This window comes from Trichechus manatus, unplaced genomic scaffold (assembly GCF_000243295.1).
Source record: "Trichechus manatus latirostris isolate Lorelei unplaced genomic scaffold, TriManLat1.0 scaffold00147, whole genome shotgun sequence".
In the NCBI taxonomy this organism is placed as follows: Eukaryota; Metazoa; Chordata; class Mammalia; order Sirenia; family Trichechidae; genus Trichechus; species Trichechus manatus.
The window spans coordinates 3,123,090-3,146,268 of NW_004444083.1; the positions used below are offsets into that span (position 1 = coordinate 3,123,090).

General features: G+C 39.6%; 1 protein-coding gene across 2 annotated transcripts in view; it reads right to left on the minus strand.

Moving 5' to 3' along the window:
* RHBDD1 (rhomboid domain containing 1) overlaps positions 1-23,179 on the minus strand; it is a 135,796-nt gene that overhangs the window by 63,598 nt on the left and 49,019 nt on the right. For both annotated transcript variants that reach the window (XM_023740104.1, XM_023740105.1), the window contains exons 4-6: positions 14,860-14,948; positions 12,539-12,595; positions 3,997-4,182 (exon numbers count right to left, since the gene is read on the minus strand). In XM_023740104.1, the coding sequence (XP_023595872.1) occupies positions 3,997-4,182; positions 12,539-12,595; positions 14,860-14,948 (332 nt within the window). The remainder of the gene's footprint in view (positions 1-3,996; positions 4,183-12,538; positions 12,596-14,859; positions 14,949-23,179) is intronic.

A 23,179-nucleotide genomic window follows, 5' to 3' on the forward strand; every position in this document is an offset into this window, starting at 1 on the left:
GGAGAAACCCCAAGAGTATGGCCCCTGGACACCCTTTTAGCTCAGTAATGAAGTCACTCCCGAGGTTCACCCTTCAGCCAAAGATTACACAGCCCCTCAAAACAAAACGAGATTAATGCGCCCAACAGTCTAGAGACAAGGACTAGAAGGCAGGAGGGGCAGAAAAGCTGGTAATCGGGAACCTAAGGTTGAAAAGGGACAGTGTTGACATGTCGTGGGATTGTTCACCAGTGTCATAAAACAATGTGGGTACTGTTTAATGAGAAAGTATTTGTTCTGTAAACCTTCACCTAAAGCACAATTAAAAAAAAAAAAAGGAAAAAAAATTGAATATAACTCAAAAAAAAAAGGCCCATACAATAAAGATAACAAATGCATCTTTTGTATACCTTGATATAGTTTCAGTAAAGAGAAATGTACAACTTAGTTAAAATAAATTTTCTGTTTTAAAACTTAAAATGCATCTCAATTGGCCCCTATGAATACATGATGCCCATAAACAGGATTCAAAGATATCGTCAAACAATCTGTTAATAAAAGCACTAGATAATTAATTCAGGACCTAAATTATTTTTTTCTGATTTGGCTTACTAGTAATTTTACATCTAAAGGCTGAGACACAAAGCAGCAATAAGTTTGGTTCTCAAGCCAAGACCTTTGGAGTGTATTCTACCACGGTTTCACATATGGCTGAACAGCAACCCCAACCATAAAGCATGGGGTGGGGATGACAGCTCTACTTGATTTTCACAAGACAGCGAAAGTGTGATTGTGGCCATTTGCCTTTCAGAAGAGTCTAAGAAAAGCAGCACAAGTTATTCCACATGTCAGTAAGGATTTCCAGCTTTAACCAGTGCACATGCTCTAGGCTGGCAGACAGGAGGTGAAAAGGACACAGCTTTGTGCCTAGCGGCCAGCTGAACTTGGTGGCAGGCTATTTAAAAAAAAAAAAAAAGCAAGAATTATGCACGGAAGGTGTAGGGGGAGAGAACTGGGGGAGAAATGCGAGGAGCTAAGGTTCCTAGTTGGCATCTGCCTTTTGACTCAAAGAAAGAAATGGCACTTGTCCAACATTTTTCTATTATTGTGGTATCAGCTGCCTCTTAGGCTTGTTTATAAAAGCTGAGACTGTCAACAGAATAAGACACAATTTCTGTTAATAGTAGTAAAATTTCAAGTCCCTTGAAATAATAGCGGTTTTGATATTTCTTCTACAAAGGCTACTTTGATATTACTATTCCTGGCAAGAGCTTTAGGACTTGAAATTATGGCCAGGTACTGTTAAAAAATACATATATGGTAATAGCAAACTCTGAAGATAAGAAGTGTTACCTTGATTCTTTAATTTACTCTTCTAATACATTTAACAGAAGAATGATTTGAAATAAATTGATGCTGGATGTTTCTTACTGAACTGGCATTCTACCATATAAATTTGTTAATAGGCCCTTTCAAAACTCAGTATTACTGATGACTATTACACTAGCTCCTTACTCTGAAAACTGGGAATCAAAGGGAAAGAATTAAGTATTTACCCAGCCTTTTTAGAAGAACTATAGTTTTTACTTACTTCATGAGGGAAGTTCCATTTGACAGTAAATAAATGTACAAGGAATGATAGACTCAAATTAAGAGTAAGGAATGCTTCCAGCTTCTACTTGGGATGTAGAAAGCTAGAAAGAGCATTAGTCCAACCCTCACAAAAAAAAAAAAAAAAGCTGGACAATCTGCAAATTAATAACTTTTCTTGAACCAACGGACAGCTGTGATAGCAGGGCAACCAACTAAAGTGAAATCTAAGGAAAGACAGGTGCCTGCAAGGAGAAATCGAACCTGAGCACCTGCTTTACCTGGGGTACACTGCTGGACACCAGTAAAAAGAATTCTGCCAAAACTGCTGACAAACTGATAAAGGCTGAGGAAGGGTTAGCAAGAAACACAGAACCCCTGGGGGCTGCAGATAGAGGAGGAATTTATGTCTCCTTGCAGGCTCTTCTCAGGACCTCACCTGGTCCTCACACAAGAGATTAATGTGAGTCCAGAGTGAGTGTCCTTTGTGGTGCAGTCCTGAGAGAAAGAACAGTAGCCACTAAAGGAAAAGGTATGAAACCCTGCCTAGATCCTATTGCCCCTGTTGCTCCCAAGCTTTAACTGCCTGGAAGAAGGGCAAAAAACACTGTTTCCTTTAGGGAACAAGTAAAAACCTATTGCAGCTTAGAGAAGGGAAAGAAAAGCAATCTCAAAAAGCATAGATTAACAAGTAACAGCTTGTACACTGCTGGAAGAGGGACAAGACAGTAGAGTGAGAACTTCTCTAAGTCACAAGACCAAGCAAACATTAAGAACAGCTCTCCGGCAATCAGCCCCCACTCCATACAAGAGGAGGAGTTTGACACCTAGTGTACTGAGGATAACCACAGCAACAATGAATCCCCAAAAGAGGCCAATTCCTGACTACGTTAACTCAAACATACACACTAAAGGCCTAGCAGAAGGAAAGGTGTGTCCATTTCCAAGCACAAAATCTATTTACCTCCATTTCTACTGGCCTCACAAGATGTCCAGCTTTCAACAAAAAATTATGAGTATATGAAAAAGCAAGTAATAACACATTGCCAAGACAATATGATCAACAGAACCAGGCTCAGACATTAACAGATGTTAGCACTAACAGATAGGAAATTTATAACTACAATTTACATTTTAAGGGCTTGAATGGAAAAAATAGATATGTAAGATGGATACTTTCAGTAGAGAAACAGCAACTGTAAGAAAGAATCAAATGGAAATTTTTTAAAAAAGAAAAGTAACAGATGAAGAATACCTATAATGGGTCATCAATAGACTTGATACAACCAAAGAAAGAATCAGTGAATGTGAAAATAGGTCAAGAGAGACAACACAAACACAGAAAAATAGTAGAAAAAAGAAAAGTACAGAGAATTCAAGAGATCTTCTCAGAAAAGGAAGACCCAATTATATGCTGCTCAGAAGAAATCTAAATAAAAAGACACAAATAGATTTAAAAAAAAGATGAAGAAAATATAACATGCAACCCCTAATCAAAGAAAAACTGGAGTATCCATATTACTATCAAAGTAGCCTTTAGAAAACAAAATTACTAGGGATGAAGAGGGTCTTTAATTGGCATTGTGATAAAAGATTCAATTCTCTAAAAAGATGCCATATATGTGCATGGAGCTAACAACAAAGTTTCAAAATGCATTCGGCAAAAACTGACAGAACTGAAAGGAGAATGGGCAAATTCACAATTACGGTTTTTTTCAATGAATGTTTTCAACAGCATATGGAACTCATTCTAAGAAAACTGATATAAATAGACTTCTCGAAGTGCATTTATACTAATGGGCACTAGCAAAGGAAGCTGCTTTACAAATTGTTTATATTAATTACAATTTTATTTTCTTTGAAATGTTTTATGATTGTTAACTTCAGGAAACCAAAAAGACTCTTTTTAAAAGGTCTTTGTTATTTTTAGCCTTTTTTCCATACAAAAATATTTAGTTTGCGTTTGGTTATCTTATCAAATTTTGACCCTGAATTTGAATTCTTACTAAGCTGTCCATGTGATTTTCAGGGACATGGTTTGTGGGCAACACTTTGATACATATGGTGACATGTAGCCCTGTTTTCAGATACGGATCCCAATGCAAACACCTCTTTTCATGCACTTAAAAAATTGTTTTTTGTTTTAAGTTTCTTGACTTTTAATGTCAAAGCACTGAGTGCAACAGGCCTATAAAAAGAACCACTTTGACAATACATACACATCTGGCACTTTATTAGCTTAGGTTGCTGGGAAAATGGCTTCACACCCCACCCCATTCTTTGTAATCACAATCCACACACATTTTTTCCTCTACATATCCTTTTTATAAACTACTTAAAGTTTAACTTGCTATAAATACTTCTTTTTCAGACCATCTCCCCATGTGAGGTATGCTTTAAAATAAAGGAAGGGTGCAAGACCCCTACCTTGGTCCCAGAGGCTGGCTCTTAATGCTCTCTCCAGCTGCTCCTCTTCACTCAGCCCCGCTGTGTATGCATCATAGTTCCTGGGTGCTTCTTCATAGTAGCCTGGCCTGCCATGCGGATAATGATCCTGATATCCAGGGTAGCCTGGCCTGCCAGGCGGATAATGATCCCGATATCCAGAGTTGCCTAAAGGCACAATGAGAAGGTTACAGAATACTGCCATGAACCATTCTTTTGTTTCATACTTCCTATTTTGTGTAAGCAAAGGCAAGAAAATAATCCATGTTATTGTTTTCAGCAAAGCAATAATCTTCCAAAAGAGAAGAGATGATAAATGCAGAGTGTCTCTATGATGGTGGGAAATAACAGTCTTGTCATTCTGTATGCTCAGTGGCCACCATGGGGCTGAGCAGGAATGACTCCTCATGTGCAGAACAGGAAAGAGGATATTAACTAGATGGTCCTAAGAGGTACTGAGGAGACCCAGAGTGGATTCGAACCGTTAAGGTACTTGGCTAATCAAAAGGTTAGAGGTTCGAGTCCACCAAGAAGCACTTCAGAAAAAAGGCCTAAGAAAAAATCTGTATCTTAAAAATGAGCTACTGAAAACCCTACAAAGCACAGTTCTACTCTGACACACATGGGGTCACCATGAGTTGGAACTGACTCATCGGCAACTGGTTAAGAGATACTGGAGAGGAGACTGGAATGGGCTACTGCCCTATGGAGTGGATTCTTCCAGCTTAGAGCCATTTAACAGCTAGAGTATTTTCAGGGAAGCGCTGACTGGAGTAGAGAGACCAGGTGAAACAAGAGCTGACCAAAGTCTTACTGTTCTGTGGCTCCATACAACGAGAAGCAGACAATGGTTCAATACACATAGTACAGGATTTCTGTGGTGGGTTTAATACTACACATGGTAATAACTACGTTGTGATACCCAAGCCAATTTATCTGTAATTGTAATTCTATGTCAGAGAGTATAGTTTCTGTCAAGGTGCTTTCATAAAATTGGCTGCTAGACAAAACAAGAGAGAAAGAGACAACTTGGTCATTAAGTAACACTTTACGTATCAAACTCAGACATCCCATTAATAAAGGCCAGTAACAGAGCAGAGTTCACTTTTACAATGTATTTCCACCAATCTTTTCAATTGGCTTGAGTTTACTCCTTACCTTTTCTTCAATCACCTACACGATTAACGTGCATCACTTTAAAATGAGAGCTACGTTTCAGGAAACACATTACACAATTTTCAATCATGGAACAATACATCCCATGGAAGAGGAGTTTTTTTTAAAAAAAACATAGTCTGCTCTATTGTATTTTATAATTCAAACTTGTCCTCTAGTCCTTTAAGATAACATTTCTGCTTACTGCTAATAGATTTTTGTTGCAAAATTTTGTCAGTGACCCAGGTAAAACACACTAATTGAATGCTGATAAACAAAATGAAAAAGGAAGTTTTGTCTGTCTTCTACTGCTTCTCCAAAACCAGACAGTAAGCCATTTCAAGCCAACACCTTTGAAGAGTTATATGGTGTGAACTGGTATGTGCATGTTAGGATGCATATGTATATACACACTCATATACACACATTTTCACAGGATACAATTGGTCTCATTATGAATGGGGGCATAAGTAAAACTTTTGAAAAGTGTTCTCAGGTCAAATTGTAATTTTCTCTTACTTGTGAAGTAAAATTTAAATAAATCATGTCTTTGTTAAATGCAATTTTTTTAACATAAGTTAAAACCTGTTTCTAACTAGCTCATGATACATGTAACTCGTATAACTTATTTTGAACATCATGGATATGCTCTAAATTTAAAGAAGCAATGCCATTGCAATTATGTGGATTATAACTAAGTAGGTAAAGTGACCTACCTACATAAGATCACTTTGTGTTTCTTCCAACTATACTTACTTATTTTATAGACTTTTGTGAGAAGAATATGTTAAAAAAAAATTTTTGTATTAAAATGTTTGGAAAATTAGAAGCTTTTCCTTAACATGCATTGATATTTTACTGCATTGAATTATTATTTTCTAAAATTAAGAGCCCTATGTTTTCCTGTAAATCTTTTTCATATACAATCACTTAAACTTATTTGTATTACTATTGTCTATTTACAGTTTAGCCATTATTTTCTTTATAAGAATGCCATCAGCGTTCACGTTTTTATGTTTTTCAGAAAAAGGATTGTGTTTGGGTGAAAAGTTAAAAAAAAAAAAACTTTCACTGTCTCTGTTGTCTGTGCTATTTAACATTTTGCAAACCAAAAATTCACCAATAGTCTCTTATTAAATAAAATAGGTTTCATGGCTGGCCCCACATTCTGAATTTGTGGAACCATAATTTTTTCTTAGGTATTCAGCAAGTTAAACATACTTAAAGTTGTGCAGCAGCGTTAATTTAGTTTGTTTATATAAACTTGAAGGAGCCCTAGTCGCACAGTGGTTAAGGCAATCGACTATTAACCGAAAGGCCAGCAATTTGAAACCACCAGCTGCTCCGAGGGAGAAAGTTGTGGCAGTCTGCTTCCACAGAGATTTACAGCTTCGGAAACCCTATGTCACTACAAGTTGGAATCGACTTGACGGCAGTGGAGGTTTTAGTATGGTATTTGTTAGAAGGGTTAGTTTTTTTCCCCCCCAAAGATTACCAATCTGATTTTGGTGTGATGGGAGATAAGTGTTAATCTGTTTCACTTTTTTCCCCTCTTGCTGCCATTATCAGACCCTTTAAAGATGACATTTCAAATGCTCAATTAACGTGCTTTTGTTTTGTGAACAGAAATTCCTAAGCTTTACTATGCGTTTTATGTCTTATGTCTCTGTATCACCCAACATGCCTGAATTTAAGCTTCCTATTGCCTTAGTGGATGTATAGAAAAAACACAAACCTAAAAGAGGAACACTGCAGGACAGAACCTGGCACATTGAGAATTTTTGATATTTAAGCCTCACGTCATTTTTAAATTTACTTTTATATTGGTTATGAATAAAATGCTTTCCTAAACTACATTTGTAAGATTAAAAGGGAACAGTTTAACTATTTCTCATAAAATATTTTCAGGTACTCTAAAAGTCTTTATTTCGCATATACAATTAAAAAAAAAAAAAACTGTCAAACCCACTGCCGTTGATTCTGACTCACAGAAAGCCTATAGGACAGAGTAGAACTCTCCACAGAGTTTCCAAGGAGCACCTGGTGGATTCAAACTGCCAACCTTTTGGTTAGCAGCCGTAGCACTTAACCACTACACTAAAACATACTAAGAAGAATAAAACATACTAAGCTGGTTTCAGCCGATAACCTAATGTAATTATATATTTTTCAAGTAAATGTCTGTGTCTACTGTGCCTACTGATTATTTCTTGTAACAACTTTAGCTGTCAGTTGCTGTTGAGTTGGCTTTGACTCACGGCAAACTTATGTATAACAGAATGAAATGTTGCCCAATCCTATGTCATCTTTATGGTCATTGCTACGGTTGAGTCCATTGTTTCGGCCACTGTGTCATTCACATATCATTTCACCTATTTACAGTGTACAATTCAATGGTTTTTAGTATATTTACAGAGTAGTACAACCACCACCCATCAATTTTAGAATATTTTTATCATCCAAAATCCCAAAAAGAAACTCTGTACCTTTTAGCCATCACCCCGAAATCCTTCCCCAATTCCTCTAGCACTAGGCAACCACTAATCTACTTACTGTCTCTACAGATGTATCTATTCTGGACATTTCATATAAATGGAATCACACAAGATGTGGACTTTTAGGGCATGTTTTCAAGTTCATCAATGCTGTAGCATGTACCAGTACTTCATTCCTTTTTATGGCTGAATAATATTCCATTGTATGGCTATACTACATTTTATTTAACTATTCATTTGATCATGATCATTTGGATGGTTTCCACTTTTTGGCCTATTATGAATAAGGCTGCTATGAACATTTGTTCATGAAACAAAGTTTTTGTGTGGACATATCTTTTCATTTCTCTTGAGTATACACCCAGCAGTGGAATTGCTGGGTCATATGAAGAACTGCTGAACTGCTATTCAAAGTGACTGCACCATTTTGCAGTCACACCAGTAGTATATGAGGGTTCCAATTTCTTCACATCCTCACCAAGACTTGTTATTATCTGTCTTCTTAATTATAGCCATTCTGGTGGGTATAAAGTGGTATGTCATTGTGGTTGTGATTTTCATTTCCCTGGTGATTAATAAAGGAGTCCTGGTGGCACAGTGGTTAAAGTGATCAACTGCTAACTGAAAGGTCAGTGGTTCGAAACCACCAGAGGCTTCTCGGGAGACAGATGTGGCAGTCTGCTTCTGTAGGGATTTACAGCCTTGGAAACCCTATGGAATTGCTACTGAGTCAGGATCAACTTGACGGCAGTGGGTTTGGTTTGGGTTGTGTGACTAATAATGTTGAGCATCTTTTGATGCACTTATTGCCCGTTTGTATGTATTCTTTGGAGAAATGTCTATTCATCTATTCAGATTCTCTGCCCATTCCTATTATTACAATACTTTTCTAGCTTGCTTCTATTTTATTGAATGTCCTTAAGTAACAAAAATGAATGATTTAAATAAATATTAAATAAAACTGTTCAGAAATGTGGGGGCTAGTTCTACAAAGCCTTGCTCCTGATGCAGTAAAAATTAGTGAGTATTTAGCAGGGCTTCAGACCGGTTCTTCCTGGTTCAGTCATGGCCAAGGAAGCAAAACTGGAAAAGACCTGAATTTTCAAAATTTGGGTGAACTCGAACAATAACTGGAATAGGAAAAATTACGGATCAAAGCCCTGCTGGAAAATTAATCTCCCTCTTAGAAAACAAGGGCAGTATACACGTTGCATCGCAACCAAATCTCTTGCCTGCCGGATTTTGAGCAGAATTGGGAACAGTGGAGCACTACTCAAAGATGGTGGCCAACTGCGCCTCTTTGAATGTGTGTCACTCTCCACAGTCCTGCCAATAATCCAATCTCACACAGCAGGCTCCTGAAAGGGTTCACTACACCTCTTCTGAGTCTCCCATTCCAGAGCTTCAACCTGTAATTTTTTCCCAGTCTGGTTATCATTCCAGATCACCTAGATTTTAAACATTCAGATCTGGTCTGGTTTCACTTTGTCGGCCATGACAGAACCAGTTCAAACCGGCTCAAAGCCATCATAGTTACAAAATATGAGGTACTGGTGGCTCAGTGGTAGAATTCTCACCTTTCACATGGAGACCAGGGCTCTATTCCCAGTCACTATACCTCATGGTGCAGCCACCACCTGTCTATTAGTTGAGGCTTGAGTGTTGCTATGATGCTGAACAGGTTTCAGTGGAACTTCCTAAGACAGACCAGGAAGAAAGGCCTAGCAATCTATTTTTGAAAATCAGTCAATGAAGACTCTACGGGTCACAATGGTCTGATCTGCAACTGATCATGGGAATGGCACAGGACTGGGCAGAGGTTTGTTCTGTTGTGCATGAGGTTGCTGTGAGTCAGGGGCCGACTCGACAGCAACTAACAACACTTGTAAGAATACTCCCAGTAACCCAACTTCTGTATTCTCACATGTTGTCCATGTCAGAATATTAACATTACTGCTGATATTCAACACAGGAGAAGGAGTCAAGTACGATTTTCAAATCCTCACAATGGTTTAGGGCAAAACTGGGATCTGGATACAGTAGTTTTAAAATGTACACTCTTCCTCAAATCTCTACCCAATAGAAGCATCAGAGAAATTCAGTTCCCACTGGTGTACCGGGAACACCCAATTTCACATCCTGAAGGTAGACAGGCAGTGTACAAATAGCGGTTTCCATACTTGTCACAAAAAAAAAAAAAAAAGAAAGAAAAGAAAAAAAGACTTTTCATATTAAGGGCAAATGGTCAAAACACAATTAATATATCTACTTCACAAGGAACAAAAGAAAGGGTCAACCATTCCGAAACCCTAATAGAATATTTATGGCAAGTTGCTGGCTGCCACGGACTGCTTCAGCAATCCCTGAATAGAGAGACTGCCCGGTTCCCTCAGAGTGCCAATTATTTTACTGCAACACAGAAAGCATGTTGGGCATTTCCCCATGTGGCTCATTAGCACTTTCAAACCCCCATGGAAAGTCATTCTGTTATGAAAGGTCTAAGCAGCATTTCCATGTATCCACCCCCGAAAGTGTTCAGTTAATTCAAAATCCGAAGTAACTCAAAATCTGCAAGTACTCATTTATGGAATAGTACAGATTATGGAAACAGTACAGTCTATGCTGTTTTAATAGTCAAGTACATTGCAGAGATCTAAAGCAACATTTTCTTCATACAGAAAAACATTTTTCTTCATGTTATTTCTTATTTAGAAACAACCCAGCAGTGCCTAATGAAATAAAGTCCACAACTCTATAAACATCCGAATATTATGAAACCAGTTCGGTGCTGGTCAGACAACATGTGAAGAGAGAGAAAGGGAAAGTTTTGGTGCCTTAAGTCAAAAAGACTAGCGTGGTTAAAGGTTCTCTATTAGCCATCATAAATCATCAACAAAACCAAAAATCCCATCAATATCTATTATAATGAGAACAGGTCTCCTAGGACTGAAAATTTACTACAGCTGTTCACTGGCCCAATCAGACGTTTTTAAATCTTCCTAATAAACATTCCTGAGAAAACCTAACAATCAAACACTTAAGACAAATAAGTTTAAATTATATCCCACAACGAATACTAGTTTAGTATTCTTTTGTAGCTATATACTTTGGCTCTATAGCAAAAGAAATTCTGGTTATCATTATCCTATTAACTACTCCATCTGTTCCTTATATGCATACCAGGATTTCATGGCAAAGGAGATCAAGAAACACCACCAAGATTAGAAAAATTGGTAACAGCTTTTTAAACTTTCATGAGGTTCTTTGACCTATAAAGGCTTTCCCAGCTAAGGACGCCCATATTAAGAACAAATCATTCTGGGTAAGAGATACATATGCTCGCATAAAAGTTCCCTAGATGACCATTAGCATGGCCACCTGGCCTTATGTAACTCAGCCTTTGAAGAAATCCAATCACTTCAGAGGAAATAATATAAATATGGTAATCTTACAGGGGACAAGAAAGAAAGGTAAAAGAGTCTTTTATTTTTGCCTTTAATTCCCAGGCCTGTGTGCCTGCTGTCTTTCTACCCTTTCCAAATGAAGAAGGAAAAGAGATTTTCCTTTTCTCATTTTTTAAATAAATGGAATGCCAAAATTAAAAAAAAAAAAAAAAAAGGAAAGACAGTAAGTGGAACTGCCCTACTTTGCAAAATTAAAATCAGCAGAATGCCCACATCTAATAACCCTGTACAATAGAAAAAGCAGAGGCTTGGAATCAGTGGACCCTGGGTGGTGAAATGATAACACACTTGGCTGCTAACTGAAAAGGCTGGAGGTTTGACTCTACCCAGAGGTACCTCGGAAGAAAAGCCTGGTGGTGATCTATCTACTTCTGAACAATCTGCCATTGAAAACTACGGAGCACAGTTCTACTCTGGCACACATGGGGTTGCCGTGAGTGGACCTGACTTAATGGCAACTGGTATCTTAGCAATAATTTTTTGCCCTGTTATTTAAGCCAGGGGTTGAAAAACTCACCTTATGGCCCAAATCCAATCAACCTCTATTTTTGTAAATTACATGCTACTAGAACACAGCCATGTCCATCTGTTTATGCATTGTCAATGGGTGCTTCAGCTCTACAGCCACAAGCTGAGTAGTAGAGACAGAGACCATACTGCCAACAAAGCCCTAAAGCTAAATCGTTAGCTATCTGCCCTTTACAGAAAAGGCTGCCGACTTCAGGTTTAAGCCAAAGCAGTTCTCCATTGGCATGAATATAAAGACACCTAGTGCTTCCACAGTCTATTGCTTGTTTGCATATTTGCTACGTGTCTGAGGGTACTAGTCCAGGATACTACAATGTAGCCTGGGGGTGACTGAAATGTAAGAGTCTTAGCTTAATGCAGGTCTTATGTTTTTAACCGGGAATCCTTTCTAGCTATTTATACAGGCATCTAGGAAAAAAGCATTCTCCTTAAGTCACATAGAACTAACTATTACTGGAATGACGACCTTACCCACTTAGGGTTAAGCGTGACTCTTCCTGAATATGTAGAGGGGGTGGACTGTGGAGGATCATATACCTGAAATTAACTTGTAACACTAGTAGCAGTGTGGTCTCTTAGGCTTAGAATCAGGGACCCAGGTCTAGTATGAATCTCACCTTGTCTGAGAGATCTCATCCCAATCATATTATCTTCTCATTCCAGAGTTTCCTCCTTCCCTGCCCTTCCCTACCAACTCGACCAAATACGCTCCCTAGGCTATCCCGGCATCTAGCTTCCAGGCACGTTAGCGGCACAATCATATGACGTGTGAACTACTCCACAAAACCATAAACCCGGATTATCTTAAAGGAGCTCTACAGCAATCAGCACTATAATTTTTTAAACTATGTTAAAATTTATCAAATGTAATAAGGTGCTTACCTGAATTATTGAAGTAGTCTTGCTGCCTTGGGTAACCAATACCGGAGGAAAAAATGCCTAAATATGAAGGAAACAAATATTTAAATAGCCACAGGATGAAGGAAACAAACATTTTAATAATAGTCATAGGCTTTCATCTGCTAATATTTCTAACAATTAGGAGGTTCTTTGTGACAATGCCCGGTGACATTTCAAGCCATTTCTAAATGATTGTTAAAATAAGCTCCCTTTTGATTGGGGTCCAGCCCCATAGAGAATATAACATGTAGCGGATACTGAAGCCCCCTAATTTATGTTCTGGAGTCCCTGGGTGGTGCAGAAACGTTAAGCATTTGACTGCTAACTAAAAGGCTGGCCATTCAAGTCCACCCAGAGGCACCTTGGAAGAAAGGGCTGGCAATCTACTTCGGAAAGATCAGCCACTGAAAACCCTACAGAGCAGAGTTCTACTCTGATATGCACGGGTCACTATGAGTCAGCGTTGACTCAAAGACAATTGGTTTAAGTGTAGCATGTGTGCGTGCATGCACATGCGTGTGTTTAAATTTAAATCTTTACAGGTTTCTGTTGACATAAAGACAGTCTGCCTCCCAAGGCACCAAGCTTGGGCTTTGATGTCTCCATACAAGTAGAGATACTCTGGCTATAGAGAGAACTTTCCCCCCACAAAGATGTCAGGAGGGCTATGTTCCTCACCCTCTCTAAGGGCCCTTCCCCTTTTCTTATCCCTAAAAAGACAGTAGGATCATCCATTCAGCCCTGCTAAACCAGGGCAAGGGGAAGGGGCAACAGGTCACGCCCTCAATTTGATCCTCCTCTTCCGGGCATTATCAGACAGCAGCCTTCATGTGCTGGGCTATCTTTCATTGGGTTCCTGTGGCACCTCAATTCTCCATTCACTCTAGATCGTCCACAGGAAAAAAGGCAGAGGGCTCATGGACTATTCACAAATAGCGCTGGATGCTTGATTCACCTTTCAGTATTTCATTTTCTGTTGCGTTGCTTCAAAAATAGAGTGATGTAAAATCAAATCTCTATAGAAAACAGGCAAGGTCTTAGGGAGGAAAACTCATGGTTCATATGTTATAACTGCGGGGGGGAAATCCTCTTTAAAAACAAAACAAAACAACTAAATTCTGTAACACTGTCTACAGATAGCATTACTAACTACATAATCCTGAGACAGGCAGAGAAAAATGAAACAAAGCATTAAACCCCTGAGAATCAATTCTCTTCCTTCATCATTACTGAGAACACTTGATAACAAAATTCATTAGTAGATTTCCATAATTAAATTGTATCGAAATTATAATAAAACTGGACATTTTCATTAAATGACACTCTTGCTGCCGCCTCTAAGCACCTACGCTGGAAACAGTAATAAGCAAATGCAGGGAAGTGGGAATCTTCTAAGATGCCACACAGTCTGTAAAAATCATCCTAAAGTGAACACAACCTGCTAATAAAGGCGACAGCGCAGTGCCTGGAAAGCTTTCTAAAATCATGAATATTATATGGCTCTCTAGAATACCAGTCATCGGCACAAACTGTGAAAACAAATTATGTACGGTTAGAGAAAAGGTAAAATTAGTCTCAGAAGGTTTCTCATGAATAAAAGACGAAATATTGGAACTCGTACAGTCTATAGAACAAGTATTCGCAGAACAGTTTCCTTATGAGTCAAGACTAGTACAGCATTTTAAATTAAGAGGTCTAACAAAATGCATATGTTGCTAAACAAAATATTTTCACTGAACATCAATTTGAAGGGAAACCCAGAAAGCAAAACTAAATAAATAAAAAGAAAACAGGAGCCACGCATCCAAGCATCCATTAGTGACAGACTTGGTTTTAGGTCACGTAGGGATATACTACCTTCCCAGCCAAAGAGCCAGTAGTCATTCAAATTCTGTAAAACACTGGCCTTGTGCTTCAGCACCGTTTTGTTTTTTACTTTGCCTTGCACGCATATTAATTCACAGAATATTCTAGAAGAATGCATTATTTTAAGCCCACTTTAGTTCTCTGCATTTGAGGAAATCGTAGTTTTCTGTGAACAGCGTTAAAGCTAAGGGTATAAATATATACCACCATTTGTTCCCTCAGGAAGCCTAAGATTTAAAATTTGGGTCTGCAGTCTGCTCTCTGGAGCAGTGTGAGGAACTGCAGCAGCTGTTCTACCTCTTGGTTTAAAAAAGAAAAAAGGAGCACAATCAGGAAATCCTACTGATCCACAGGGAAACTTGGGGTTGCTCCTGTTTACATAAGAATTAACATGAACTTCCAACTTGTCATCATGCCAAGGGCGTTTTGTTTCGTACCTGCACATGTTTCCATTATTTTCTTCAGGGGCCCTTGAGTGTACATTAGTCCAACAAGAATCCCGGCCAGATGCCCAGCGAAGGAAGTCCTAGGAGGGAAGGAGACCCTTTCTGAGTGTTTGCTCGGCTGCTGATGCGATACATTCTGCCTTCGCATGAGCCAGCGCGTGTCAGTTAGTCTCAGTCTGCAGGCTTTGTTCCACATCACATCTTTTATGCTGAGCAGCACTTAACTCAGTCCAAAGAACAACATCTCCTACCTTAAAGAAAGTACAGTGGATAACAATCACCACGTATTTCAAGAGTAACACCTCTCCTTGCTCAAGAAGTGGGTTGACCTGACTCCTTCAGAGCAGCGGAAGCATTCTGTCAAGACAACCCATTCTATTTCTTCCAGTTTTCCTCTGTGCCTCTTATCACAAAATATAACTGAAATCAGCTTTCTGTTCAGAACTAGATCTTGAACTATTCAGCCATTGTGAGGAACATTCTCTGTGTTCACAGCAGAGTAGACGGCTGCATTTTTTATATATGACTGACTAGTGAAGCGGAGAGCAAGAGACACTTGACCAAACAGATTGAGAAGTCCACACCCATGGCCACAAAGTTGTCTTCATGTATCTCTGTCAGTCACACTCAGCAGAAGAAAACAAAAATGTAAATTTCAAACTCAAAAGATGAGTTAGGGCATTAAATTGGCTCTAACCTGTTGCCACCAAGTTGATTTCAACTCATAGCAACCCTATAGGACACAGTAGAACCGCCCTATAGGTTTTTCAAGGAGTAGCTGATAGATCCAAACTGCCGACCTTTTGGTTAGCAGCCGAGCTAATACTCATTTCTGAATATCTTCCATCACCCCCAGGCTTCTAAATAACTGGAGTAGTTAACACTCCCAGGAGTCTGCAGTACTTTCGGGCTGGTGTGCGGCCGAGAGAGCTACTGTTGAGTTCACTGTGCTGAACTCCCTCTCAGCCTAAGCTTAGAAAATTACCGAGGAGTCTCTGTACAACTCTGAATTTCACTGTGAAGATAGGTCCTACACAAAGTTCTCTAAGCATCTGACCTCAATCTCCAACCGTCTGCCACCACATAACCGGTGCACGCATGTGCACGCATACGTCCGTGTGCACTTCAAACTAGCCTCTTCTGGATTGCTGCGCCCACATTCAGTTGTCAGGTCCCACCCCTTTGTAATGTCTCTCATATCTGTCCTAGCCTTTCCATTCTCACCACCACAGCTATGCTTCTAGCCCTCATTGGTCCCTCCCTGGAAAAGCACAGCATGGGCACAAAGCAAGTCTCAGATAAATGACCCGTTAGACCCATCCCCACACAGCTGGCCTTCCTCATCTCTGTCCTCCACCCTCATGACCCGTTAGACCCATCCCCACACAGCCCACCATCAAATGCTAATCTGAACCTCTATCCTAAAACAAGAAAGGTCAACCCCCTGCTGACAATTTGCATCTCTACCCCAGATATACTGAGTCAGAATCTACATTTTAACAAGATTTTCATGTGATTATTCCATCAGTCTCAGATTATTCTCCAATATTCAGCATTTTCCACAGAAGTTTCATCTCAACAATTCAGCTGTTTTTTTATTTCATTTAAAGCGGAAAGAGGCCCTGAGACATCACAAGCATGAGGTTACAAGTTACTTTCATGGTCCCAGAGCTATAAAAAGACTTGGTGGTGCTCAGGAAAAAGAACAGGCAATGAAGGAGCTACGCTTCGGAGAAAGATGAATGAAAGTCTTCTGTAGACAGGATACCACTGTTGCTTGTCGCCGTTAGCTAGTTAAATCACACTACTGCCCAAACAAACCCCTAAATGCGTCCACACATACTGAAAGTCACAAGCTGCACATGTGCATGCACGCACACTCTCTCATTCCCTCAGGAGAGCTAGTATTATTTTCATCAAATATTATCTACCTGACAGCATGTGTAACCTAATAATAAAAATAAGGGATCAGACAGTTGGTTTCCCGTTTTCTGGGAAGAATAGCATGAACTATGCTTTATCTTTAGTTTTTCCAAAAAAAAATGTACTTATTTTTAGCCTAAATAAAACCTTCCAACTAACTTCAGGAATGGCAAAGGAGGCAGTAGTTTGAAGGCTATAACGAAAAGGTCAAGGTTTTTTTTTTTTTTTTTAAATAATAACTTTAACTGAGAAGATTAAAATAACATCAATTTTGAAACTTTTTAAACCAACCTTCATTCAGGTGAAGCACATAGATAGAAAATAACATGGGAGAAGATTTCAATTTAAAACTTTAACCTATTAAACAATCTTGAATCTCATTTACAATTTAGAGTATAATATAATTAAATGAATTTCTTATCTCGCTAAATGGGTTTTCAGATGTTTAGTTATAATCTAATTGCCCTAAGGGAGGCTAGCAGACCAGAGACCGTATCACGTTATTTTCCAATATTCAGCATTTTTCACAAAAGTTCCATCTCAACAACTTAGCAGTGATTACTTCATTTAAAGTCTAATAAAGGCGTTCTTTTTAAAATATGAGATTCTTATTTTTCAATCAAAACTGATAATCTCTCAACATTACACAAAAAAGGAGAGGATTCCACCAATGAAGAAACAGATGCTCATCTTAAGAGGTATATTGCTAGTCCCCGACTTAGGATGGGGGTCCATTCCAAGGACTCCGTCGCAAGTCAGTTCTGACAGAACTCAAATACTTTTTTGTATTTTTCAAGTTTTATTATTGCCTTTTATTATCAGTGTCTTTAAAAATCTGATCTTTATGTGTCTTTGGGGGGTTGAAAACGTTACATATAAACAACAGATATATTTTAATACATACATACAGATTACTAATCAGGTGCAGATTAACCCAGTAAGCAAGGTACACACGAGTTTACTTGTGTTTACTTACTCATCTGTAGTGCACAATTTAACATGGCGATGTGGAGAAACACATGTGAAACTGTGCACTATAGATCAGTAAACAAACATAAGTAAACCCATGAGTACCTTGCTTATTGGGTAATCCGGCCCTGTTACTAGTGATAAAATCTCCCCAGAGGGGGAGATGATTGTTACTATCTTCTCCCAGCAGGGGTAGGTTCTCCAGCCCTACAGAATCAGGGCATGTTATGGATTGAACTGTGTCCCCCAAAAATATGTGTTGTAAATCCTAACCCCTATACCTGTGGTCATAATTCCATTTGGGAATGGGTTTTGTTATGTTAATGAGGCAAGATTAGTGTAGGGGTATGTCCTGAGTCAATCTCCTTTGAGATACAGGAGATTAAGCAAGAGAGGATGGGGGAAGAGAGATGCCATGTCACAGGAAGATCACCAAGGAGCCATGGAACAGAAGAAAAGAGACGAGGATCTTCCCCAAGAGCCAACAGAGGGAAAGTCTTCCCCTGGAGCCAGTGCCCTGAATTTGGACTTCTAGCCTCCTAAACCGTGATAAAACAAATCTATTTGTTAAAGCCCCCCACTCCCACTATTTCTATTTGAGCAGCACGAGGAAACAAAGACAGGGCACTTTATCCCTGATCCTGGCAGGTGCTTCAGAGCCATACAGGAACCCTGGGCTTTGGGGATGGAGACACTGAGTGCTCTGATCTATGGCTTGGCTCTACCCTCAAATCTAACAGCTTTAGAAACAGATTGGGTTATTACAACCATAATTATACATGATAACAGGCATTTTTAACTTTGTGGTCTCAGAGTAAGCCATGGCCTCCCAGCAGCCTCACTCGAAGGTGCACTCTTGCCTCTGGTTCTTAGCTGTATATGGAAGCCGACACCCAGACAACCATGCAGGGAAAACCCTGTCCCTCAGAAGGACTTCCTCTTGACCTCACTAGGTCTCAGGCTGGGACTGAGGAAAACAGTTATGACCCACCACCCTCTATCCTAATTCAAAGTAATTCCTCAGTGACCGCCATCATCACGACCACCTGCTGTGGAGTCTATGCCCACTCATGACAATCTCATGCGTGTCAGTGTAGAACTGCGCTCCACAGGGTTTTCAGTGGCTGATTTTTCAGAAGTAGCTCAACAGGCCTTTCTTCCTAGATGCCTCTGGGTAGACTTGAACCTTTAACCTTCTGATTATCAGCGAAGCAAGTTAACCATTTGCATCACCCAGGGATTCCTCCTAAGGAGTCTAACATCCTAAAGCTAACAGTAAATAATTACCAAATGAATAGTGAGTGGAGAGTGAAATTAAAATTACAAGCAAAATGTACATACCTAAAACACACTATAACTGTATTATAAAACCACAAGTACACATGGTCACCAGTTAATAGTTGTTTCAATTCCAAATTTCACTGGGAGAAAGAATGTTTATTAAACACAGCTCCGTTCTCCCACTCTCGACAATGTATTACACAAGACATCTGTGTTCAATTAACAGAACAACAGCACTAAATCTATTATCACACCCTAAAATTGGTAACTTAGGGGCTTTGTTTCCTTTGATAGCTCCGTAATGACTTTCTCTGCAACAACCATTAACAACAGGGATAATCAAACACTGACTGTGCCACCGAGCTACAATCGTAGGGGCCAGGTACACCACCACAGTGTATGGCCACATGGGCTGTACACTGCACAGTCCTAGACTGTTGCAGACAGATACGATGAGAAGAAAAATATTTTATCCAAAGTCACAAGACATCCACGAGGTAACTGACAGATCCAACATTCAAATTCAGATCACGACACCTCAACTTCAAGGCAAGAACGCATCAATGTAATTTCATTTTAATAGGGAACAGTACCTTAATCCAGTAGTTCTTAAACTTAATTCTTGTCCCATCCCCCTTTAAATATCTGATGAAAGCCATGTGTCCTCTCCACAGAGGAAGTGCACATACACAAAAAACATCACCTATGATTTCAGGCAGCTCATAGATGGCTTAAACTCCATCTATCAACCTCTCGTTAAAAACCCTTGTCTAAACCACCACAGGGATCATAATAGAGGGTCCCGGACAGAGCAGGAGGAAAATGTAGAACAAAATTCTAATCCACAAAAAAAAGACTAGATTTACTGGTCTGACAGAGACTTGAGGAACCCCGAGACCATGGCCTCCGGACACCTTGCTAACTCAGAACCGAAGCCACTCCCGAAGCCCACCTTTCAGTCAAAGATTAGACAGGCCTACAAAACAAACTAACACACATCAGGAACGTGCTTCTTAGTTCAATCAAGTATACGAGACCAAATGGGCAACATCTGCCCAAATCGAAGACGAGAAGGCAGGAAGGGGCAGAGAAACTGGACAAATGGACACGGGGAACCCACTGTGGAAAGGAGGAGAGTGCTGACACATTGCAGGGGACTGCAACCAATGTCACAAAATTTGTGTATAAATTTTTTTAACACTTTGAAATAATGCATTTATTGATTGAAATAATGCATTTATTTTTCTTAAATTTAACTTTTGTTGCCTGAGTAAAGTCCAATATAAATTGTTGATTTAAATTTAGTTTTCTTCTGGAGGATTCTTTTTTTCCTAATAGTTGCTCCTTTATCTGTCTTCCTTGCAGTAGCCATTATATAATTTGTCTACAAAATTCCTTAAAATCTATTATACTTAAGTGAAAATATAAAAATAACAAGTCAAAATGCATTTCTTACTCTATCTCTTGGATACCTCATTCAACACCCAAGAATTTGGAAATTTAGAAGCTCAAGACTGTGGTTATCGCATCCAGTGCCCTGACTTTGCAGATGACAAAACAGAACTCTACCGAGTTCAGTCCAGGTCTCTCTTCCACTGGAGAAGCCCAGACTAGAGACCCTGTCATGGCCTCTTTCTGCTACTCCATTTCCGTTTCTTTCCATGAACAAATTTTACAATTTAATACCCACTCATGGCACAAAGTGGGTATTAAATTAAAAAAAAAAAATTTTGGAGCCCTGGTGGCACAGTGGTTAAGAGCTTGGCTGCTAACCAAAAGGTCGGCAGTTGGAATCTACCAGCCTCTCCTTGGAAACCCTATGAAACAGTTCTTGTGTATAAATTTTTGAATGAAAAACTAATTTGCGCTGTAAACTTTCACCTTAAAACACAATAAAATCTAAAAAAAAAAAAAAAAAACCAAAAACCTTGCCTTAGGTGAAAATAATTCATCATAAACTGAAGAACTTCAGACATCAGCACCAAGACAACGGAAAAGCACTGGTACTGTTCAAATTATAACACAGAGGCAGCCATTTACTCAAATTATTTAAGTTTAGTAATATATTTTCCAATTTCTTTGTTCTGCCATCGCATCTGTTATGACATAAGCCACTTCTAGTTTCAGCTGCCCTCTTGCTAAAATCCATCTTCTACTAATTCTTTCAGTTAAAGTCTGAGGGTTAAAAGCTTCAAGTCTTTGTATGTCCAAAAGGTCTTCAGCAACTCATTTTGATGATAGGTACAAAATCTTGACTGCTAATGAGAACTCTACTGCCAATCGGACAGCCATTCCTTTAGTAGGTGATCTGTCTTTTTTCTCAGCTTTTAAGAATTTTCTCTGGGTTTCGGGTGTACTGTCATTACACCACATTATTCCAACTGTGCATTTGTTTTATTTACCCTGTTCAAGATTTGCTGTGCCTTTTTCCATCTGAGGTCTCACATCCTTCTATAAAACCTTAGAAAACCCAAATATGTTGCCATCGAGTTGATTCTGACTCATAGCAAACCTCTAGGACAGAGTAAAACTGCTCCACAGGGTTTCCAAGGCTATAATCTTTATGGAAGCAGGCTGTCACATCTTTCTCCTGCAGAGTGGCTGGTGGGTTTAAACTGCCAACCTTTCAGTTAGCAGCCAAGCACTTAACCACTGCACCACCAGGGCTCCTCCATATCCTTCTATAAATTCTGAAAAAACCCTCAGCCATTTTTTTGTTGCTGTTATTCTGTTGACTCCCAGACGTGGAGCACTTGTGTAGTGCCTGACACAAGAATGGGAGCTCAATACACGCTTAATGAAAAAGACTAAAAGGAAAAGTCACAAGTCAACATTGCAACTCGTTACTTATAACGAATACTGATGGTAGAAAGGTAACTTTGGAGCAATACTGTGATATCAAACCAGCTCAGGGACATCTCAGCTTCCCTTCGCTGGTCATTTCAGACCTCACTGCCAGTGCAGCCATTTCTCTCTCATTCCCATTCATCCAGGGGCAGGGTCTTAGATAATTTGTTGAAACAACTCACAAAGTGCAGGGAAAAGGGGCTGTTTTTAATCTAGAAGATACACAAACAGCAAGGTCTGGGAGGGCTCCTGAAGCAGTTTCCATGCCCTCAGGGGACACAGTCACCTTCTGACAGCAGATGCCCTCCCTCCTCCCAGGAAGCTCCAGTGAGCCTGGTCTTCCAGGGCCTTTTACTGGCCTCATCACGTGGCCATGATAGATGACATCATGAGTAATCAGAAGCCTCTGGAGGCTTCGTCACTGTGGACGCCCAGGTGGTCCCTCTTGGCGTGGGCAGCCCCCACTTAACTGGCGTCAGGTGTGGTCAGGATCTCAGGGCCCAGGACCAAAGACCAAACTGTTTACTTAAAAAGGGGTTTCACGCCTCCCAAATACTACGATTAAGATATTATTGTGGACTTCAGTTATGCAAACTACACGCAGGTATCATTAACACCAACACACAGTGTTCTTTCCTATCAACCCAGCATAAATCGGTCCTCACTCCCTTAAAGGGATGTTTGTAAGGCTGAGCTAAGTGGGAATGTGAAATGTTCCTGCCGTCATGTGCCCCGTTAAAGAATCAAACACTAGAGCTATGACTGAAAGCTGTGACAAGCTGTAAAGGCCCTCGTTGGTTAAAAGGGAAATTCTTTCCACAGCTGAAGAGGCTGCCCTCGGAGGCATAGCTCAGAAAGCAGAAAATGTATTACTCTAAGACATAATCTCATGGTGCATGTACAGCAAATGACCTCATTAAGAAGGTGGCTTGAGAGAGACACAGTGCTGAACAAGGTAAGAGAGCAGGGTAAGGTGAGAGACAGGGACAGTCAGCTAGGCATGGTCTACCGTACTTCTCATAAATTCCTCCTGTAAAAGCAGTTAATACCAGGTAGGGTCTGAGCTGACCTGAGCCTCATGATTTGAGAAGCTTCATAAATCCACCCAGATCAGTGTTTTAGCAATAAAATGTGGCCAGATTAACACAACTAGGAGAGATCTTGATATAGCACTGCTTCTTCCCAAGCTAAACTCTGTTCTTAAATTGCCTGTTTTCTGGCCTTAATGCCTTCTTCAACCGCCACACCAGCATGCAATTCTGGCAATGGCAATTTGGGAAGGACTTGGTCT